Genomic DNA, 19,886 nt, shown 5'->3' with positions numbered 1-19,886 from the left:
ACATAATAGTTTTAATAACTCATTTCTAATAACTGATTTATTTTATCTGTGCCATGATGACAGTAAATAATATTTGACTAGATATTTTTCAAGACACTTCTATACAGCTTAAAGTGACATTTAAGTGACAGTCTTAGCTAGGTTAATTAGGTTAACTAGGGGGGTTAGGGTAATTGGGCAAGTTATTGTATTACGATGGTTTATTCTGAAGACTATCAAAAAAAAAAATTTGCTTAAAGGGGCTAATAATTTTGACCTTAAAATGGTCTTAAAAAAATTAAAAACTGCTTTTATTCTAGCCGAAATAAAAAATAAGACATTCTCCAGAAGAAAAAAATATTATTAGACATATTGTGAAAATTTCCTTGCTCTGTTAAACATCATTTGGGAAATATAAAAAAAAAAACAATTTGAAGGGCCGCTAATAATTCCGACTCCAACTGTATGTATAGCATGGACACAGCTACTGAGATATACATTTAACGCATTTATTCTGTTCTACAAAGAACTGATGCCATTTTTTAAACCGTGGCAATTGGCAAAAATAACAAAAAGGTGCTGTGTTTACAGACATCTCTATTCCTTTGTAGACAACATAGTACCAATGTTTCATCTTCAATATTTGAAAACAATTAAAACTTGGTGGAATGATTCTAATTTTTCAAATCACAACAAATAAAAAGTACATTGTAATTGTCATTTTCTAAAAAAAAAATTCAAATGCGTAAATCCATCCCGAGAAAATTGTTTTTTTTTCCCTATATATATATATATATATATATATATATATATATATATATATATATATATTTGTTTGTATATATATATATATATATATATATATATATATATTTGTATGTGTATGTGTAATTTATTCCTGTGATTTTTGAAGCGCTTCTTTTATCCTCACTTGTAAGTCACTTTGCCTAAAAGCCTCTGCTAAATGAGTAAATGTAAATGGGATGTTTGACTGAATTCTCAGCATTACTTCTCCAGTCTTTTACTCTTCAGCATCTTTCAGAAATCATTCTAATGGGGTCATTTATTAGTATCAATATTAAAAGCTGTTGCGCCGCTTCTGATTTTAATGAAATTGATTTAAAAATAATGGTTTCACAGCATTATTATATTAGTCTTGTACTAGGGTAACGTATTTATAACATTAGTCTTGTACTAAGGCTGCACTATATTAGACAAAATCTGACGATGTTCAGTTTGTCTGTGATATGAATATAATTTCACAAGATGACTTATAACTCTATTTGGATTGAACTCCTCATTTTACATTGATTCGGGTTATTTTGTAGAGGAGTATCTGCATGAAATATAATATAATTAAAGAGGTGTAAATGAATTTTTATGGTTTTTTGTGAAATGTAACAGTATTGAGGTACAGAAGTTTAATAATAATATGTGAAATGACACTATATTGTAGAGTCTCCATTTTGTAAATACTATTACTCAAATGGACCATCAAAATAAAGTGTTACCTTTTGGTTTATATACTATTATAAACTCTGGATTTAAGTTTGCTTAAATCTTACACAGTCACACAGATCTTAAAACACATTCCAATGAAAATCTTTTACTCTATCTTAAGGTTAAACTTTGCGATGACCCCAAAATCACATGTTCTTGAAACTGTTGTCCTGGTCAACTATAATCCCAACTTGACATTGCTGATCCTGCGATGAGCCTATTGCATGTTCTATCTTGTACATGCATGTGACCTTACTGAATATGCGCTCATTTTTTATGATGTGAAACAGCATGAGTTTGATTTACCCATTTAGAAGCATTTTGTTAAGATAAAGTGTTTCAGTAAAAGGAGAGAAAAGCTTCAGTGGCCAAAAACAAACAAAAATACGCACAAGCAGCAAAAACTAGAAAAAGAGGTAATTGGCTCTCCGTTTCAGCAGCAATGCAGCTCCATGGCAACAGGTATTTTCTGCATAATTACAACAGTCATACAATTAAGAACATCCATATCCATTCAGTGCAAGAGAGAGAGGCTGAAGGAAAAGCAGAAGTAATTATAGAAAAAAAGTTGCCTCAGATAATAGCATTTGATTTCTGCTCTGCTAATTACCTGATGTATTTTTGATGCCGCCTACTGTGTGAACACTGCACAGTACAGCCCACACCAAACACACACTGATGAGACGTGTATATATTACCATATAAAGCTTGATATGTAAAAAAATAATCCGAAATATTTTATTTTTTATTGAAATTAGACAATGTTTTGAATCAACAAATAAATTTTTTAATTTAATCATCAATTTTTACTATTTAGAAATTAAACCAAATTTTAGTTTGAATTAGATATTATTTGATAGCATAAGAGATATTTATATTGTGGTATTTATGCAATTGTGCATCTTTATACATTTAAATTATTTCATGCATAAAATGATCAGTTATCATTAGGCCCACACGGAATCTGCGCCGCCAGAAATCTGCAGGTTTTCACAGATTTTTAGCCCAAATATACACACACACACATACACATACAAACCTTTCTATGAACAGCATTTGATATAACTGCAGATCAATGATTATATTAAATAAATGCAACGTATATGAACACAAACAGCCCCTTACAATCTCTATGTTACCAAGTACAGAAAAACTACACACAACACACATTTAGTCTTTATTTAGGGTCAAAAACAACACTCAACATATAGCCCACATCCAGTGCTTACCTCTCATCTGTATCTGTAATCTTCTCTAGCACATGTAGCCTCTTGTTAGAAGGTAATTCCGTCATTCCGAGTTCATAATAGTCCAAAAGGTGATGATAATAGTTAAACATGGCAGTTTGTTCACGTTTTAGGCTGCTAAAAGAATCATTTGTTTTTTTGCGGGTCAGTCTTAACGTTTGTCCGTTTCTAAAAGGATTGGATGTCAGAAGAATTTAAGTAATCACATCACGCTATTATCATCAGCTCAAGAAGTTTATTACATCAAATATAAATGCGTAGCGAGCGTAAGTGAGAAAGCGAAGCGATTTAGTCAGCCTTGTAAAACACTACGGGCCACAGGACAGATTCTGCTCTTCTTGGCTTTGTGGCTATACATCAAGACGATGACAAAAAGGTTTGTTTGAGCTCAGGTCGACCATGGCTCTTTCTTATATGTTATTACGGTGTAATATCTTGGCTGTGTATTTAAAAATGGCGGTTCCTTTGTTTTCATTCTGGCTTGTTGCCACGAGCGAGTGATGTGCGTCTGGCTTCACCTTTTGTACGCTTTTGTTCGTGCTAGGTACCCTTTGTAAAAGGTACCCCAAAAGTGGTACGGTACAGTTCGCTTTTAGGTACCTTTTGACAGTGGAAACAGCCATAAAAGTGTACCGAGCCGTACCACTCAGTGGAAGTGGGCCCTAGGTGGCGATGTCAAACTGTTAAGAAACTCTCTGCACATACGCTGCTGGAGTCCACCATTTGTTGTTTTGGTTGCCAAAATACTCACTTGTGACTATAGACATAATACACACACACACACGATTTTTATTTTCACAAAAAAATGTAAACTCAAGAACTGTGTTGATTCAGATCTTTTTAAATAAGTAGTTTGAACAACTAACAAAATTTTTGAGTGCAGAAGCATGTAAACAAACTTCCAAAATCCAGTCATTTTAGTTGAAAACAGCGCTGCCTAAATGTGAACCGCTATAAAGAAGTATTGCGAATGTGTTTCAGGTGTATACGGTGGTGGACGAGATGTTTCTAGCAGGAGAGATCAGAGAGACCAGTCAGACGAAGGTGCTCAAGCAGCTCCTCATGCTGCAGTCCCTGGAGTAAACTGTCTGTCAACCAACCAATCAAACAACAACCATTGTGTCAGGCTCCGCCCACCCCGCTGCAGCCAAGCCATATGATTTGTGCGTATGAGTGTTGTCATGCTGAAATTCATCCTCTAACATTTCACCTTTTTCTTTACACTCGCATCCACCACAAAGGATGTTGCCGTTCTGTCCTGCAACTTCATGAATTTTCGAGGCAGATAAGAATTCGTAAAACTTCCTCGGTTATGTGACCTGATTATATTTTGGCATAGCCAGAATTGAATTCTTCAGCGATTTTTATAGCACACTAGACTTCAGTGTTTCCGACTGGAAGCCTCTCCAAGCCTGTTCATTAACACTAACACAGATAATAGCGTCATGTGGGCCAAAAAACTGCCATGGCACGAAAGTGACAGTCATATAATTGCAAGATTCCGGGGCTGCACTGCAATATAGCATTGAGAAAAACTTGATGTCCATTAAAAGAAATTCCCATATATGTACTATTAAAAAAAGAATCAAATGTTTAATATGCTGCACTGCAAATAATAAATTTGTTACTACTTTGTCTTGTTTTCTGGTACCAGTATCCATATATTGTTAAAATTCTAAATACTTAAAGGTGATAGTTCTTCCTGTTGGTGCATTTTTTTTTTATACATAAGAGCATTAAAGATGTTCATAATGGTGTTTGCAACAACTATAGGCACTTTGAGAGTTAAAAAAAACATACAAGCAAAACAAAATTAATAGACCATTTCAATATGGTGATATCATTGGTCCACGAACAGTTCCTGCTTGTCTTAAAACTTTTTCAGAACTGTAAGAGGTGTTCAGTTATAACTAATGTTAACACAGCTGTCATAAAAAAAGATCAATATGGAGCTTTCTGGATTCAAAAAAGCTTTGAAAATGAAAGATCTAAAACAGGAAATACATTAGGACCATTGTTATTGTGAAGTGAAGTGATATAAATTAAAATGTATATTACTTAAAACATTACTTTTAATCCACAGCTTTGGCCAATTGTATTTGTTTTGCCTATTTTTTTTTTTTTTTTACTCTGAAAGTAATCATCAACTTAATCAACCTAATGGTGAAGAAAAATGAAGTAGAGAACAAAATATTTCCTTACCATTTACTCGTACTCAAGTGGGTTTATGAATCTGTTTCTTCCCCCCACCCAACATTCTTCAAAATATCTTGCTTTTTATTCAACAGTAGAAGGAACCTCAGATGGTGGGGATCAAGTGGATGGTTAAAAGAATCATGAAGGTTAAAATTAAAAAATGTTACGACAAAATCAAAATATAAATGTACAGCAAAATTTTACTACAAAATCAAACATAAATCAATATGTTTATATTTACGACAGCCTCCGTTGCTCGCATCAAAATGGCGGCTAAAGGATGGGCTGAATATATGATTAACGTAATGTTTTAAATTGTTTGGGTTAACTATCGCTTCAAATTTCCTTCTCAATGTATGTTTTGATGTTAGTACCGGGAAAACAAGACAAAAACACAGCAAGCTTGTTCGCAGTGTGTCAAGTCAAAGTCTGTGAAGGTTGTTTTGTATTGTGTACATATATGCATCTATTTGAAACGTAATTGTATGAACTAACCAGTCATTCCAATCCTCTAAACCGTGTCAGTTTCTGCTTGTTGTAATTGCTCAAAGTCTTCTGGCTTTGTGGAGAACTGAAGCCGGCGATTAGCGAGCGCTTTAGAGAACAAGGCTGAGTGGAAGAATGAAGCTGGGGGGAAATGACAAAAGATGGTCTACTTTTAATTTCCCCTTTTGTGGCACTGCTTCCCTCGCGCCAAAAAGCTCTATGGCAACCGCTCAGCCTTGACAATTCCATTACAGTTTGGGTCATACGTTACGATGAGTTTTTTTGTTTTGTTTTTATTTTGTACTTGTATGTTTTATATGGTCTTTCTTTTCGTCCCTTCAGCCTTAGTTTGAAGTATTTAGATCTGCCTATTTGTCCCTGCGAGATTGCAGATTAAACGCTGATTTAAGTGTTGTTTCTCTCACGTATGCGTTTCTGTCAGTGTATATATAACCATGAAGGTGAAATAAAACGTACAACTTCAAATGTGTTTGAGTGTATTGAGTTTTTTTTACATGCAAATACTGCCATCTATCGGTCATTGAAGATTGTGTAAATATTTGAAGAGGTTATAACCTGATATAATCGGTATTTCGGCCTCTGACTTGAATGAAGCGAATGTAAAACTAGAATGTAGGCAATATGTTTAATATTCCCTACTAAACAAAGCCCTAAAATTTCATGACTTTAGGGAAAACATGCCGCTGTTGTGTATAATTTAAAAATACTGTTGTTTAGCTTGAATATAATTCTGCAGGACTTTAATAGTCACTTTGACAAAAATGAGTTTGTGAAGTGGTCCCTCTCTCCTATTTGATAGCTCAATATTAGTTTTACAAACATTCAGTTTGGTGTCATCTATTTTTCAACACAGTCTATGAAGAGTTTTTTTTTTAAGCCAAAGATCCTAACATGTACATATATCCTGACGTTAACTTTAATTAACAAGTCCAGTCTGCTATAGGCTTCTGCCGGTAGCTGTATTCTTTCTTGTTGCAATTGTTGAAGCTTTTATCTGGTATCAGGATTGGCTACTATAAGAGACCATTTAAAAAGATTTTTATTAATACTTCACAAGGTATAATGACTAATAAATGCTCAGTGTATTGCTTTATTTTATAAACGTAAATAAATGTTTTAAACATTAAATTGAATTAAAAATTCACAAAGTCTCATTAGTATTCAACCTATTGTTACATAATTTTAAAAAGTGTAGGCCATGTAAAAAAGTAGCAAGCACTGAAAATACAACAATCTGTATATTGTTCTAAAAGTATAAATTATTCATGGTATTGAAGATATCAATATTGTGCATGTTAGTTACCATGATGCATGTTAAATGTCGTCATATGTCTAAAGTGTGACTGCATTTGACAACTGATTGTTGAAGAGAATGAAAAACAAAATGGAGCTGAAATGTAGCATAAACATTTACACCTGACAAAAGTCCTGTCGTCAATCCTAGTTGTAAGATTAACAAATAATGACCTCCTAGTTGATCGTTTGGAAAAGTTGCAGAAGGTACACTGTAAAAGATGTCCGTGATTTCAATGATAAAAACGCTACAGTAAAAATCCGTAACCTGGTTAACAGTATGTTTGCTTAATATATACGGTGAATAACCGTAAATTGACTTTCCCAGAATTCCTTGCATGGCATATCACTTTGAATCTTTTTAGTTGTTTCCCCATCAGTTATGTACATTAGAGATTTATGTTACATCTAATGTTGATAAACAATGTTTATTTCATGGCTTAATTTTATGCGTGTTACTATACTGGTGTTTAGTAGCTGTGTGAATGACACGGAGCACCTTCTATACACCAATAGACATTTCTGCTTGTGGGAAAAGTTGTTTGTGATGAGCATTGTTTCATTATGAAACTTTCTCATCACCACCTGCATATGGCTGTGTTACTTGTCTAACTGTATAACAAAAGATGTGTAGATGTTAGTAATTAAAAAAACAGACATATTACATCTATAATTGAATGAAATATAGTAGTTTACTGTAAAAATGAGAAATTACTTTTACAGTTTGTACTGTATTTTTAACGGTATAATACTGGCAACCACAGCTGCCGTTTATTTACCGTAAATTTTATAGATTTATTTTTTACAGCTTGACATTATACATTTTCTCAGAAAAAAACAGCTTTAATCAGATTCTGTTGAATGAACAGAAATGCAAAAGACTCATGGAAATATGTAGTTTGTTTTACGTTTTGGTTAATTGGTGGGTAATTTGTACAATCTTCTTAAAGACCGGTTAAGTTTAGAGGTGCAACAATTTGAAAAAAAAAAAACAAACAAGATGAAATTAATTAAATTCTCGTAAATTCAGATTATTTTCTCTATCAATGTCACTGTTTTATACATTTGACTAGATTTAATTGGATTCTATTTTGAATAAGCAGAACAAAACTCACACTCTCCCACACAAACCGAGACAACAAAAAAAGACGACATTCACAGAACATAAAAAACAAGCAAACTTTAATTATAACCTTAATCTTGAAATCAAACAAGCACCTTCCCCCCCAAACACTTCCATAGACAAATTCAATCTTATTTACAGCATACATGATCCAGATATACAGTATTTATGAATAAACAAATCACACCGGTTACTAAGCAACAACTGGTTTATGCTCTTCAAATGCACTCCATATTGATGTTTGGTTATGACATACCAAATTAAAAACAACAGGAAAGGTTGGAGTTGAAAAATCATTTAAGCAACATTTGAGTGAAATTTAATGAGCAAAGTAATTGAATAAATCAGCTCACAAAGAATTGCTCAGAAACAGCAACTTTCTATTGGTCAATGCAGTGAATTCACATGATGGACCTTTCATCCTAATGGGAAATTAATAATCCTATTTTAAATGACTGGATTTTGACCACACACTTTTCATTTCATGCTTTGTAAAAAGCGATTACTTAAAGTGAGTTAACTTGGTGCCTTAAAAACGACTTTACTTAAAAAGTTGACTTAAAAAAAAGATGGAGTAAACATGTCGTAACTTGGAACTGTAACTGAATTTTGATAATTATGCACATAATTAATTTACACTGTGAAAAGTGATTAGTTACTTTAAGTAAATCAATTGCCTTAAAAACAAGTTGACTTTACAAAAATAATGTAAGTGAACTCATTGTAACTTGGAACTGTTAAGTTGACTTAATTTTTATAAATGTTATTTTATAATTATTTTAATAATAATTGTACTTATTTTTAAGTCAAATAATAATCTCTTTTTACAGTTTCAGACTATTTTAGCATGACTTTAGCATGATTATTCAAATAAGTACTGTAATTATCACAATATTACATATTTGGTGCGTCATTAAGTCTATAAAATCTACAATTACACCCTGTATTGAATTTAGAAGACACACTGGAGTCTGGAAGAGCAGATTTATTTAACCATATGTCATTGTGCTAGATACAGAAAAGCTGGAGAAAAACAAATATAATAAAGGTCTATAGGAAAAAAAGTGATTAGTCTGCTTTTATTTTAAAAAAAGTGAGTACAATTTGAATAATTCTAGAAATGAAGTCAACCTAACAGTTCCAAGACAATGGGTTTACTTACATTATTTTTGTAAAGTCAACTTGTTGCTTTTAAGGCAATTGGTTTACTCGCTTTAAGTAACTAATCACTTTTTGCAGTGTACTTAAAGTGAGTAAGCCCATTGTTTTGACTTTACCTAAAGTGAGTAAACTTGTTGCCTTTTATTATTAAGCCAAAACAATGGGTTTACTCTCTTTAAGTAAATTAATTATGTGCATAATTATCAAAAATAAGTCAACTTAACGAAAGTTACAAGTTAACAGTTTTACTCACTTTTTTAAGTAGTCAATACACTATGAAAAGCTATGTGGTTGACTTTAAAAATTAAGTAAACCCATTGTTTTTAAATCAATTAGTTGACTTAAAGTGAGTAAATTCACTACTTTAAATTATTAAGTGAACTAATTGATTTTAAAACAATGGGTTTACTCACTTTAGTAAAGCCAACTGCATCGCTTTTCACAGTGTATTGACTTTACTTAAAGGTGCAGCATAAAAAGTTTGACACCCAGTGGTTGAACTAGGTATTGCACACTCCAAGATCAAAACACATTTTTACAACACTCGGCTCCTTTGAATCCAGCAAGCACAGGTTGCCAGATTGATGTGTCGTGAGTGTGCCTGACTATAGAAAACTAAAAGCAACGGCACACAATAGAAGGAATATTAATAAATTAAAATTAAACAAATTAAAAATTAATCATTTTTTGTCCCAACCCACCTGGAATTTCAGTTTTTAGAAACAGCTTCTATTTCTCACAGGTGAAAAACAGAATGAACAATGATCACCTCAGGCACACCTCATGTGCTTTATTCAGTGTTGACCGCTAATGATGTGAGTTTGAATGCCATTTTACATGACATTTATTGCCAGCAGCAGATAGTTCACCTCAGATCTTGAAAATAAAATAAACCGTTTAAAATTGAACTTCAGAACTGTGACTGAGTGCAAACCAACACATAACAGTGATTCAGCATCTACATTTAATAATGTTAAAGAGGTTTAATATGTGTTAATTAGATTATAAACCTTACCATTTCGTTGAAGTGCAGTGAGTGCACTATTCTGTGTTTCTGAACGCCTGTATTTAAATTTCTGTCATGTTTCGTTTGGTGCAAACAGCCAAACTGCTTATCATTGCAAATCTCATCATGTAGCGTGTAGTTAGGACACACGGTTACAATGTAACTTGCTCACCTAACGTTTACGTTCATAATATTCATGTGATTTGCTAATTAATGACCTCATGAGGAACTCTGAATCTGTGTCTCATTTCGGAGCCTGCTACTGTCCACCGGATGTCGGATTTCAGTCACGGACGCATGTTTTGAGAGCTTTCATGACTGAATGAATGAAATATGCTGTTTTCCATCAAGGCAACTCATGATACTGAAATAAAATTGGTTAAACTGGCATTGGGTGGGTAAAGGGACCAAAACAAAGACAGCCTTTCCAGCAAGTTATGCTTATTTTCAAAGTAGAATATCTGACTTTGTGTTTCAGATAAACAAGTATGTTCACTTAGCATGTTTCTTAAATATCTGCAAACACATTATGGTATTTTATGCTTTAGAAAAGTCAAAAACTTACATAAAGCACCTTTAAAAACAATATACTTACTTTTTAGAATAAAGTCAACTACATCACGTTTTACAGTGTATTGACTTTACATTAAACGTGAGTAAACCTGTCGTAACTTTGAACTATTAAATTTTAATAATTACGCACATAATTTATGTACTTTAAAATTATTAAGGCCACAGATTTACTTACTTTAAGTAAAGTCAAATAAATTATTCAAAAACAACATGTTTACTCAACTTAAGTCAACTACATCGCTTTTTAAAGTGTATCTTTAATTTAATGGTTATACTTACTGTTTTAATTGAAATCAGCACAAGTAGGAGTTTCATGTTAGGCCAAGTTCCCTTAATAAATAAAGAATTAGCTTTTTTTGCCTCAAGCTGTTAATGCAAAAGTGTCTCATCGACCAATAGAAAGCTGCCTAGAAGTGCATTATGTCAGCAAGTTTTTGCATTTAAAAAAAAATTCCATTGTCTTTCAAACAAAGCAGCTTGCTGCAGGTCGCCGAAGCAAATCTGCATGATCAACTGCAAAATCTTTCAAGCCAAAACAAAAATCCAAATTAGGCTTTTTCCAATTGAAACGAATGAATTTCAATGGATATTGTTGAGCTGTAATATCCAGTCATTTAAAATAAAATGCGAACAAATTTATCATACACATTTTGCTCATTCAAGTTGGTCAACATAAATTTGCCACACAAAGTCCAATTAAAATGACTGGAATTCATGCACAAAATTATGACCGCACATTGTGATTGATTGATGCTCTACAAACATTTTACTGGCAAAATCCAGTCATTTTTTCATTGAAAGTTGTGGGATCTGAAGTCTCATGTGAAGTCAAAGAATTTCCCAATGCGGATTTTGACAGAATGATGTTGATGATTGGATTGTGCACACAAAGGTTATGAGAAATCCACAGGCCAAACCCATACAGAGAAGTCCCATTGAAAAAGCTGGATTTCGCTCATTAAATGTTAGCATATATTGTGCATTTAAAACACTTCAATTAAAATTTGCATAGTGATTCTTTCGTACAAAACCAACACAGGCTCATTAAAAATACATGCTTATGCTTCAGCCTACATTTTTGCGAACTGCAAACAAAAAGCTTTAACATACATTTGACTGCAGCTTGCAGATAAAATGAACATTACGGGGCAGTTTGACGGCAACAATTTTTGATAATTTCCACACTAGTGACATTTACAGTGGCACATCATTGACGAAGAAATTATTTTTTTGTGCCGTTCTTTGCAATACACCAAACAAATATCACAAACCAACTTGATGTCTATAGATTTGTAGTCAAATACATTTGACTCATGCGTCTATCCAACACAATCTCACGGCAATTCGTAACTTTTTGATTTAGTGGCTAATTCGTACGATCTAATTCGTACAATTTAGTACGATTTGCTCATCCGCCAATGACGGTTGGGTTTAGGGGTGGGGTTAGGTGCCACGCCTCCTTTTTAAAATCGTACAATTTCGTACGACCGAACTCGTTTGAATTCGTACGAATTAGCCACTAAACTGTCAAAACGTAAAATACTTACGTTTTCTCGTGAGATCAGGCTGGTCTATCTCCATATGGACAACTCTTCTAGCATGGTCAGATTGCTCAGTAGCTCCCTTTATAGGTGTTGTACTTGTGATGTAAAACGCTCGGAATCCTGGGTTATCTGGAATCTCATTTTACACCGCTCAAAACACAACAGGTTACTTTGAGGTTGGGTTTAGGGTTGGGGTAAAGGTGTAGACGTTAATAAATCACAACAGGTTACTGTGAGGTTGGTTTTAGGATTGGGGTAGGTGTAGACATTCATGTGACTGTTTCATGTACAAGACATTAAAATAATAAAAACTCCAGGTTTGTATAGTCCACTTGGAGCTCAAGCCCCACCCACTTAGAGTTGGCTCCGACCCCTTCTCAAAAGGTTTGTTTTGAATGAGCTGTTTTGAACTGCCAAAATGAACTTAATTTTGGACTGATTTAGTTAAACGATTAAATTTTTGTTTGTTTTCAATTTAATTTGAAGTATACTAGGGCCTTAAGTAACGCATTTCACATTAACACAAATATAGACAGCACCCTCTAGTGGATTGTCAATTGAAATGTGCAACAAAACATATCCACAGTAACGTATTTTACAATTTACAAAAATATAGGCTGAGGCACACATTTCCAATAAGCCTGGGTTGTACAAAACATCACCATGCAAATTTAAAGAGTTATTAGGAAAACTCATCAATATCAGTGCCATATTTATAGGAATATAAATTTTACTTATTTTACTTAAATTTTACTTATTATAAATTTAATATAAATTTTACTATTATTGTTTTTGCTCAATGAACGCCATGACATTTAGATATTTGTAAATTTGAGATTTTTGCTAATTATTTTGAAAATACAACAAAATACGCTTAAATCTTAAGTACATAAACTGAAGGCCCTGTCCACACGAACAAGAATATTTTCAAAACAACTTTTTTTCCCCACACAATTTTGCTGTTTGTCCACACGAAAACACGCGTATAGCACGAGTGAAACCAAAACATTCTGAAAACTCCAGCTAGGGTGAAGATTTTCTGAAACTCTAGGTACAGTGAAACTCTGGGTACACTCTGGTTTCCAGAGTTTTCGCCTCATGACGTCAGTGTATGCGCCATTTTCTCCTTTCTGACTGGCCAAAACGGTTGGGTTCACACCAAATGCAGAAGACGCAAATGAGGCGAATTTCGCTCGTTCACATCATACGTATCGCGTAATCCACCTGTGTTCCTTAGTTTGCATTAACTTATATACAATTCACTCACGCAAATACTTAATTCGCCATTTGGTGTGAACCCAGCATAAAAGTGTCACCATCGCCACCTGTTGGTTTGGCGTACCATTAACATGCACATCAGTGCGATTTTGGTGTTTTCATGTACACAGAGATTTCTTAAAAACAAACAAACAAAAAATACCCCTGTGCGTGTGGACATGGTATAAAAGGTACTATTTTAAAATATAAAACTTATTATTACTTATTGAAACTTAATAAAGTATAAAAATTATTTTTTTTAGCAAGTTGCATTCAACCTAGAATATTCCATTGACTCAAAATGCGAAAAACTGTGAGTTTAAATAAGTCAAAACACTTGGTAAATCTGATCACAGTGACCCAAAGAAACATATGTAACAGTAAAAGTGCATTTGACAAACTCTGGACGATTATGCGAGCTATGAGGCTTGAATCCTGTAGAACAATCATGTGGTTAAGGCTGTGCTTGTTATAGAAGAGAAATGACGATCGATCATTTACAACTACCAGCATGTACTTCTGAGTTGAAAAATGGCTGAAATGGTGTCGGACTAGTCTCAGTTGTCCTTTAGTAAGGAATAAATCACTCCTCAAACAATATTCTCTCATTTTAATATAATTAAATTACTATAAATTGTACAATTCTATAGGTACAGTATATAAACAGTCAAAAAAAGTGCACTTGCAGAGGGAAAACAAAAGAAAAACCAACACGTCACGTAAGACAGTATTTAAAACACAGGTCTGTCTGTGGTGCATAATGATGGTGTCACAGGGGAATCGGGTCACCGCACTGGTTTTCACCTCTAGATCTGCCTGTCATGGGTAACCAGAACTAATAAACCCCCCCAAAAATATGGAGAACTAAATGCCAGTTCATGTGTAAGGTGATTCACGTGTGCTGGACAGAGAAAATAAACTTTATTCAATCATTATACTTTGCAGCGTCTATTTTTACATGATTAACCCAACAGTAAAATGGTACATTTTAAGAAGGGGGAAAACAAAATCTGGGAGCAGAAATTATATTTTGCTATTATGATGTATTATCAGATTTTTGTTTGAAAATTAAGCATTAAAATTCGTATGCGCATTACTATTATCTAAAAATAAAACCAGTTTGTGGGGTTAAAATCAGCAGAATTTATTTTATAATTTAACTATATTTTTGCACATTATAGTAATGAAAGTGTGGGAGAAAAATGTGCTTAACTAACGTACAAATGTCCAAGTCCTTAGCAAATATGTTTATTAAGGATGAAATCTTACTTGAATGCTTGCTTTTTATGTGATTCATCCATCCAGAAATTTAAAGAATTAAGTGACCACTTGAAAATTCCAGTTTCTCTGGATTTACTCTATTTATTAGGAATGTCTTTGAGTGAAATGCCATTATTTGTTTCATTCTATAAAGGATATTTATTTCAAATTCCTAACAGAATATTGTCACTTGGCATATTTTGACTACTTGTTAAAAATAATCAATGTTTTAATTTGTTATTAGGGATGTTCTGATACACGGTTTCCCTTCCCAATACCGATACCTGAGCTCAGCGTATTGGTCGATACAGAGTACTGAACCGAAATCGGAGTGTATATCTGTAGAAACAGTTGTGTATACTACTAACACTGTATAAATTGACAGAATAAATGTTCTGAGAGCTTCAAACTTATCAATTTATAAAATATGAACAAATACATGCAGCGAACATTATTATCTGACATTTTTATTATCAGACATTCAATAGTGAACCTTCTGAGCAGTGAAGTGACTCCAGGTTTGCAGTGCTAAGCAAAGCTAGCGGTCATATGTCTCACTTAAAAAGATGGTATCGGATCAGTTTATGGTTTCAATTACTCCCCGATACGATGCCAGAATTTTTGCATTATCGGTGAATACTTCCGATGCTAGTATCGGTACACCCCTATTTTTTTCGTATGATTGACTAAACAGCAGCATAAAATCCTGAGTAAATAAGCATTTCCAAGTGGTCTACCAAAAAAAGTGCAAAAATGTCAATCAGAAGCAGAACTTTTTTTTTTTTAAGTTTGGGGGGTTAAAATCAGCTGAATTTAATTTAGAATTAAACTAAATTTTGAACACTATAGTAATAAAACTGTAGGAGGAAAATGTGCTTAACTGACATACAAATGTCCAAATCTTTAGTAATTACGTTTTTTTTTTTATTTATTTATTTTATTTAGACTTCAGGGCAAAAAATTACTCGAATACTTGAGATTTTACGAGATTCATCCATCCAGATATATGTACATTATATTATAGAGATTTTTTTGGGGGGGAAAAATAGCTATGAATAAAAAACCTTAAGAGACCACTTGAAAATTAATAGTTTCTCTGAATATACTGTATTTATTAGGAATGTCTTTGAGTGAAATGCCATTATTTGATTCATTTTATAAAGGACATTTATTTCAAATTTCAAACAGAATATTGTCACTTGGCATATTTTGACTACCTGTTAAAAATAATCAATGTTTTCATTTGTTATGAAAACAAACAGTGGCTTTATTCCATCAAAGATGAATTACTTAAGTCTAGTAAAGTTAAAGCGATGCTATTATGTAGTCTTAAAATTAATATATACACATGTGAAAGAAATATTCTGACCTATTAAAATTTCAGCAAAAATTCTCCAAACGACTATTATTTCAATTTTTTAACTTGTAAGAAATGTCATCACATTTACTTAAAAGCAGAACTAAATCCAGAGTAAATGGGCATTTTTAAGTAGTCTCCTATTTAATTTTTACCAAATAAGTGCAAAAATGTAAAATCAAAAACAGAACTTACATTGATTTTCGGTTAAAAATCAGCTGAATTTAATTTAGAATTGAACTATATTTTTGAACATTATAGTAATGAAACTGTGGAAAAAAATGTGCTTAACTGACATTCAATTGTCAAAATCTTTAGTAAATTTGTATTTTTATTGATTTATTTAGACTTTAGGGTAAAATCTTACTCAAATACTTGAGTTTTTATTAGATTCACCCATCCAGATATTTGTACACTGCATTTTAGAGAAAATCTTTGAGGAAAAACCATAAGAGACCACTTAAAAATTCAGAGTTTCTCTGGATTTATTAGGAATGTGTTTGAGTGAAATGCTGTTATTTGTTTCATTCTATAAAGGTCTGATAATATTTATTTTTAAATTTCGACAAAATATTGTCATTTACAGCTTTTTTTTATGAAAAAGAAGAAAAAAATGACCACTGGTCAAAATAATCGATGTTTTCATTTGTTATGAAAAAAGAAAATTGGGTTTATTCCATCAAAGACTGATTACTTAAATCTCATGCTATTACACAGAGTAAAAATGTATATCTTCATATCTGAAAAAAAAAATTTCTGACCAAATTCCATTCTGACCAAATGTAATTTTAGCAAAAACTGTTACTTTATTTTTTAGTTTGAAAGAAATGTCTTCACTAGTCTACAGAATAAAACAAACAAAATATGTTTAACTTAATGCAAAGCAAAATCTAGAGTAAACAAGCAATTTCAAGTGGTCTCCTAAATGTTTTTTTTACCAAATAAGTGCAAAAATGTCAATCGAAAACAGAACTTACATTGATTTTTAGTCCTTCGTTTCGATAAATTATACAGAAATAGCACGTGAAGGTTTGTGAAATGGATGCAAGAGGTTAAAAGTTAGCTGATAACCTCAAGATTGGGCTGCGAGCTGAACATCTGATATCATCCAGATAACAGCGGCCGACAAGATCTGAACAGATGTTTCTTGCTCCCCTCACCTCCTTTGTGCTCCTAAAGGCGCTTTAAAATGCATGACCAATGCAGCATGATAAAAATCTGAACACACAAGGAGTTTAAAGAGCTTCACTTTCCTGCTTAAACTCAATATTTGGCTTGGAATACTTGAAAAGATACAAACTAGCCTGCATGGAGCAATTATATCCACAATTGTCATTTCTAATGATGTTAAAATTGACATTCAATTAAAATATAAAGGGATTAATTAATCTAAAAATGAAAATTCTGACATTATTTATTAACCTTTCACTTGTTTGAAACTTTTTTAATTAAAAGCAAAAAGAAGATATTTTGAAAAATGCGAGAAACCGGTAATCATTGACTTCCAGAGTATTTTTCTTTTTTCAATAATTCTTCTTGAAATTCTTTCAAACTCTTTGTGTTCAACAGAAATAAATGAATTTCATACAACTCTGGAACCATTTGAGGGTGACGAAAATGAAAATGAAAATTCTGTCATCATTTACTAACCTTTCACTTGTTTGAAACCTGTTAAAGATTTTTTTTGGTTAAACGCAAAAAGAAGATATTTTGAAAAATGATGGAAACCGGTAACCATTGACTTCCATAGTATTTTTCTTTTTTCAATACTGTCAATGGCTAAATGTAGTTTTCAAAATTCTTTCAAAAGTCTTTGTGTTCAACAGAAATAAATGAATCTCATTCAACTTTGGAACCATTTGAAGGTGACTAAAAATGAAAATTCTGTCGTAATTTACTAACTTTTCACTTGTTTGAAATCCATTAAAGATTCTTTTTTCGGTTAAATGCAAAGAGAAGATATTTTGAAAAATACTGCACACCAGTAACCATTGACTTCCATAGTATTTTTTTTTTATTTAATATTATGTCAATGGCTATACGTAGTATCCCAAAATTCTTTCAAATATCTTCATTTCTGTTCAACAGAAATAAATGAATCTTATTCAACTTTGGAACCATTTGAGGGTGACTAAAAGTGAAAATTCCGCCATAATTTACTAACTTTTCACTTGTTTGAAACCTGTTGGAGATTCTTTATTTGGTTAAACGCAAAAAAAAGATATTTTTAAAAATGCTTGACACCGGTAACCATTGACTTCCATAGTATTTTTTTTTCAATAGTAAGTCAATGACTAAACATATATGTTCCAAAACTCTTTCAAATATTTTTGTTTTCTCATACAACTTTGGAAACATTTGAGGGTGATTAAAATGAAAATTACATCATCATTTACTAAACTTTCACGTGTTCAAAGCCCATTAGAGATTCATTTTTTGGTTAAATGCAAATTAAGATATTTGGGAAAATGCTGGAAACCAGTAACCACTGACTTCCATAGTCTTTTTTTCAATGCTATATCAATGAGTAAACATGGTTTCCAAAATTCTTTCAAATATCTTCATTTGTGTTCAACAGAAATAATCGAATCTCATACAACTTGGGAACCATTTGGGGGTGACTAAAAATGAAAATGCAAATTCCGTCATAATTTACTAACCTTTCACTTGTCTAAAACCTGTCAGAGATTATATTTTTCAGATTAAACGCAAAACCGGTAACCATTGACATCTATAATGTTTTTTTTTTTTTAAATGGCTCAAGTTTCCAAAATTCTTTTAAATAAATTAATTTGAGTTTAACAGAAAAAACAAAACTCAAAGCACCAGAACTGTTTGAGGATGAATAAATGATGAGTTACTTTTCATTGTTATCCCTCTACGATCTGATATGTCACGATGTATAAAACAATTCAGTGAAATCTAGTTTAGGATTATGAATATTTGATCTACCACTGTGATTGATTGGTTGGTTTAGTCTAGATGATGGCTGATGACTGCGTGTGTACAAGTCACAGAAGAGGTTAAAAACACACACGCACTCGTACACGCGTGCACACACACACACACAATCTCGGTTTCTGGTGGAGATTCACCTGTGCTCTCCGAGCACTGCAGTTCTGTCAGGAGATCTGTCCTTGGTGAACAGCTTTCTGAGGTCAGAGGTCAAAACTTGAGGATGGACTTCGTAAGAAATGATCCAGATGTGTCTGGGTGTGGAAGGGTCACATTTTGGGATGGGATGGAGGTCGTGCAAACCCAGAGACACCCGGAGCTGAGGGAGAGAGTTACATCAATTTAAAAACAACAAATAATAACTTGACCTCTAGTTCATTATTTGGAAAAGAGGCAGATGGTCGATTTTTCTGATTAATCATCTGTTGAACTTGTGTTCTTGCAGGACTCCCAGAGTTCATCAAGATTCTTTGGATTCATCTTCAATGCCTCCTCCATCTTACCCCAGACATGCTCAATAATGTTCATATCTGGTGACTGGGCTGGCCAATCCTGGAGCACTTTGACCTTCTTTGCTTTCAGAAACTTTGATGTGGAGGCAGAAGTATGAGAAGGAGCGCTATCCTGCTGAAGAATTTGCCCTCTCCTGTGGTTTGTAATGTAATGGGCAGCACAAATGTCTTGATCCCTAAGGCAGTTGATGTTGTCATCCACTCTGCAGATCTCTTGCACGCCCCCCATACTAAATGTAACCCCAAACCATGATTTTTCCTTCACCAAACTTGACTGACTTCTTTGAAAATCTTGGGTCCATGTGGGTTCCAATAGGTCTTCTGCAGTATTAGTGATGATTGGGATGCAGTTCAACAGATGATTCATCAGAAAAATCTACCTTCTGCCACTTTTCCAAATGATCAACTAGAGGTCA

General features: G+C 33.0%; 2 protein-coding genes across 2 annotated transcripts in view; one reads left to right on the top strand and one right to left on the bottom strand.

Moving 5' to 3' along the window:
• The window catches only part of ap2s1 (adaptor related protein complex 2 subunit sigma 1), a 17,891-nt gene extending 11,993 nt beyond the window's left edge, over positions 1-5,898 (top strand). The window contains exon 5 of the mRNA XM_056473808.1: positions 3,708-5,898. Within this exon, the coding sequence (XP_056329783.1) occupies positions 3,708-3,809 (102 nt within the window). The 3' untranslated portion in view covers positions 3,810-5,898. The remainder of the gene's footprint in view (positions 1-3,707) is intronic.
• A 1,989-nt stretch (positions 5,899-7,887) lies between these two features.
• rab4b (RAB4B, member RAS oncogene family) overlaps positions 7,888-19,886 on the bottom strand; it is a 40,787-nt gene continuing 28,788 nt past the window's right edge. The window contains exon 8 of the mRNA XM_056473243.1: positions 7,888-19,277. The gene's annotated coding sequence lies outside the window, so the exon portion shown is untranslated. The remainder of the gene's footprint in view (positions 19,278-19,886) is intronic.

Source organism: Danio aesculapii, chromosome 15 (assembly GCF_903798145.1).
Source record: "Danio aesculapii chromosome 15, fDanAes4.1, whole genome shotgun sequence".
Lineage (NCBI taxonomy): Eukaryota > Metazoa > Chordata > Actinopteri > Cypriniformes > Danionidae > Danio > Danio aesculapii.
Note: the sequence above shows the minus strand (reverse complement) of the source record. Positions and strands in the feature narration are given on the sequence as shown.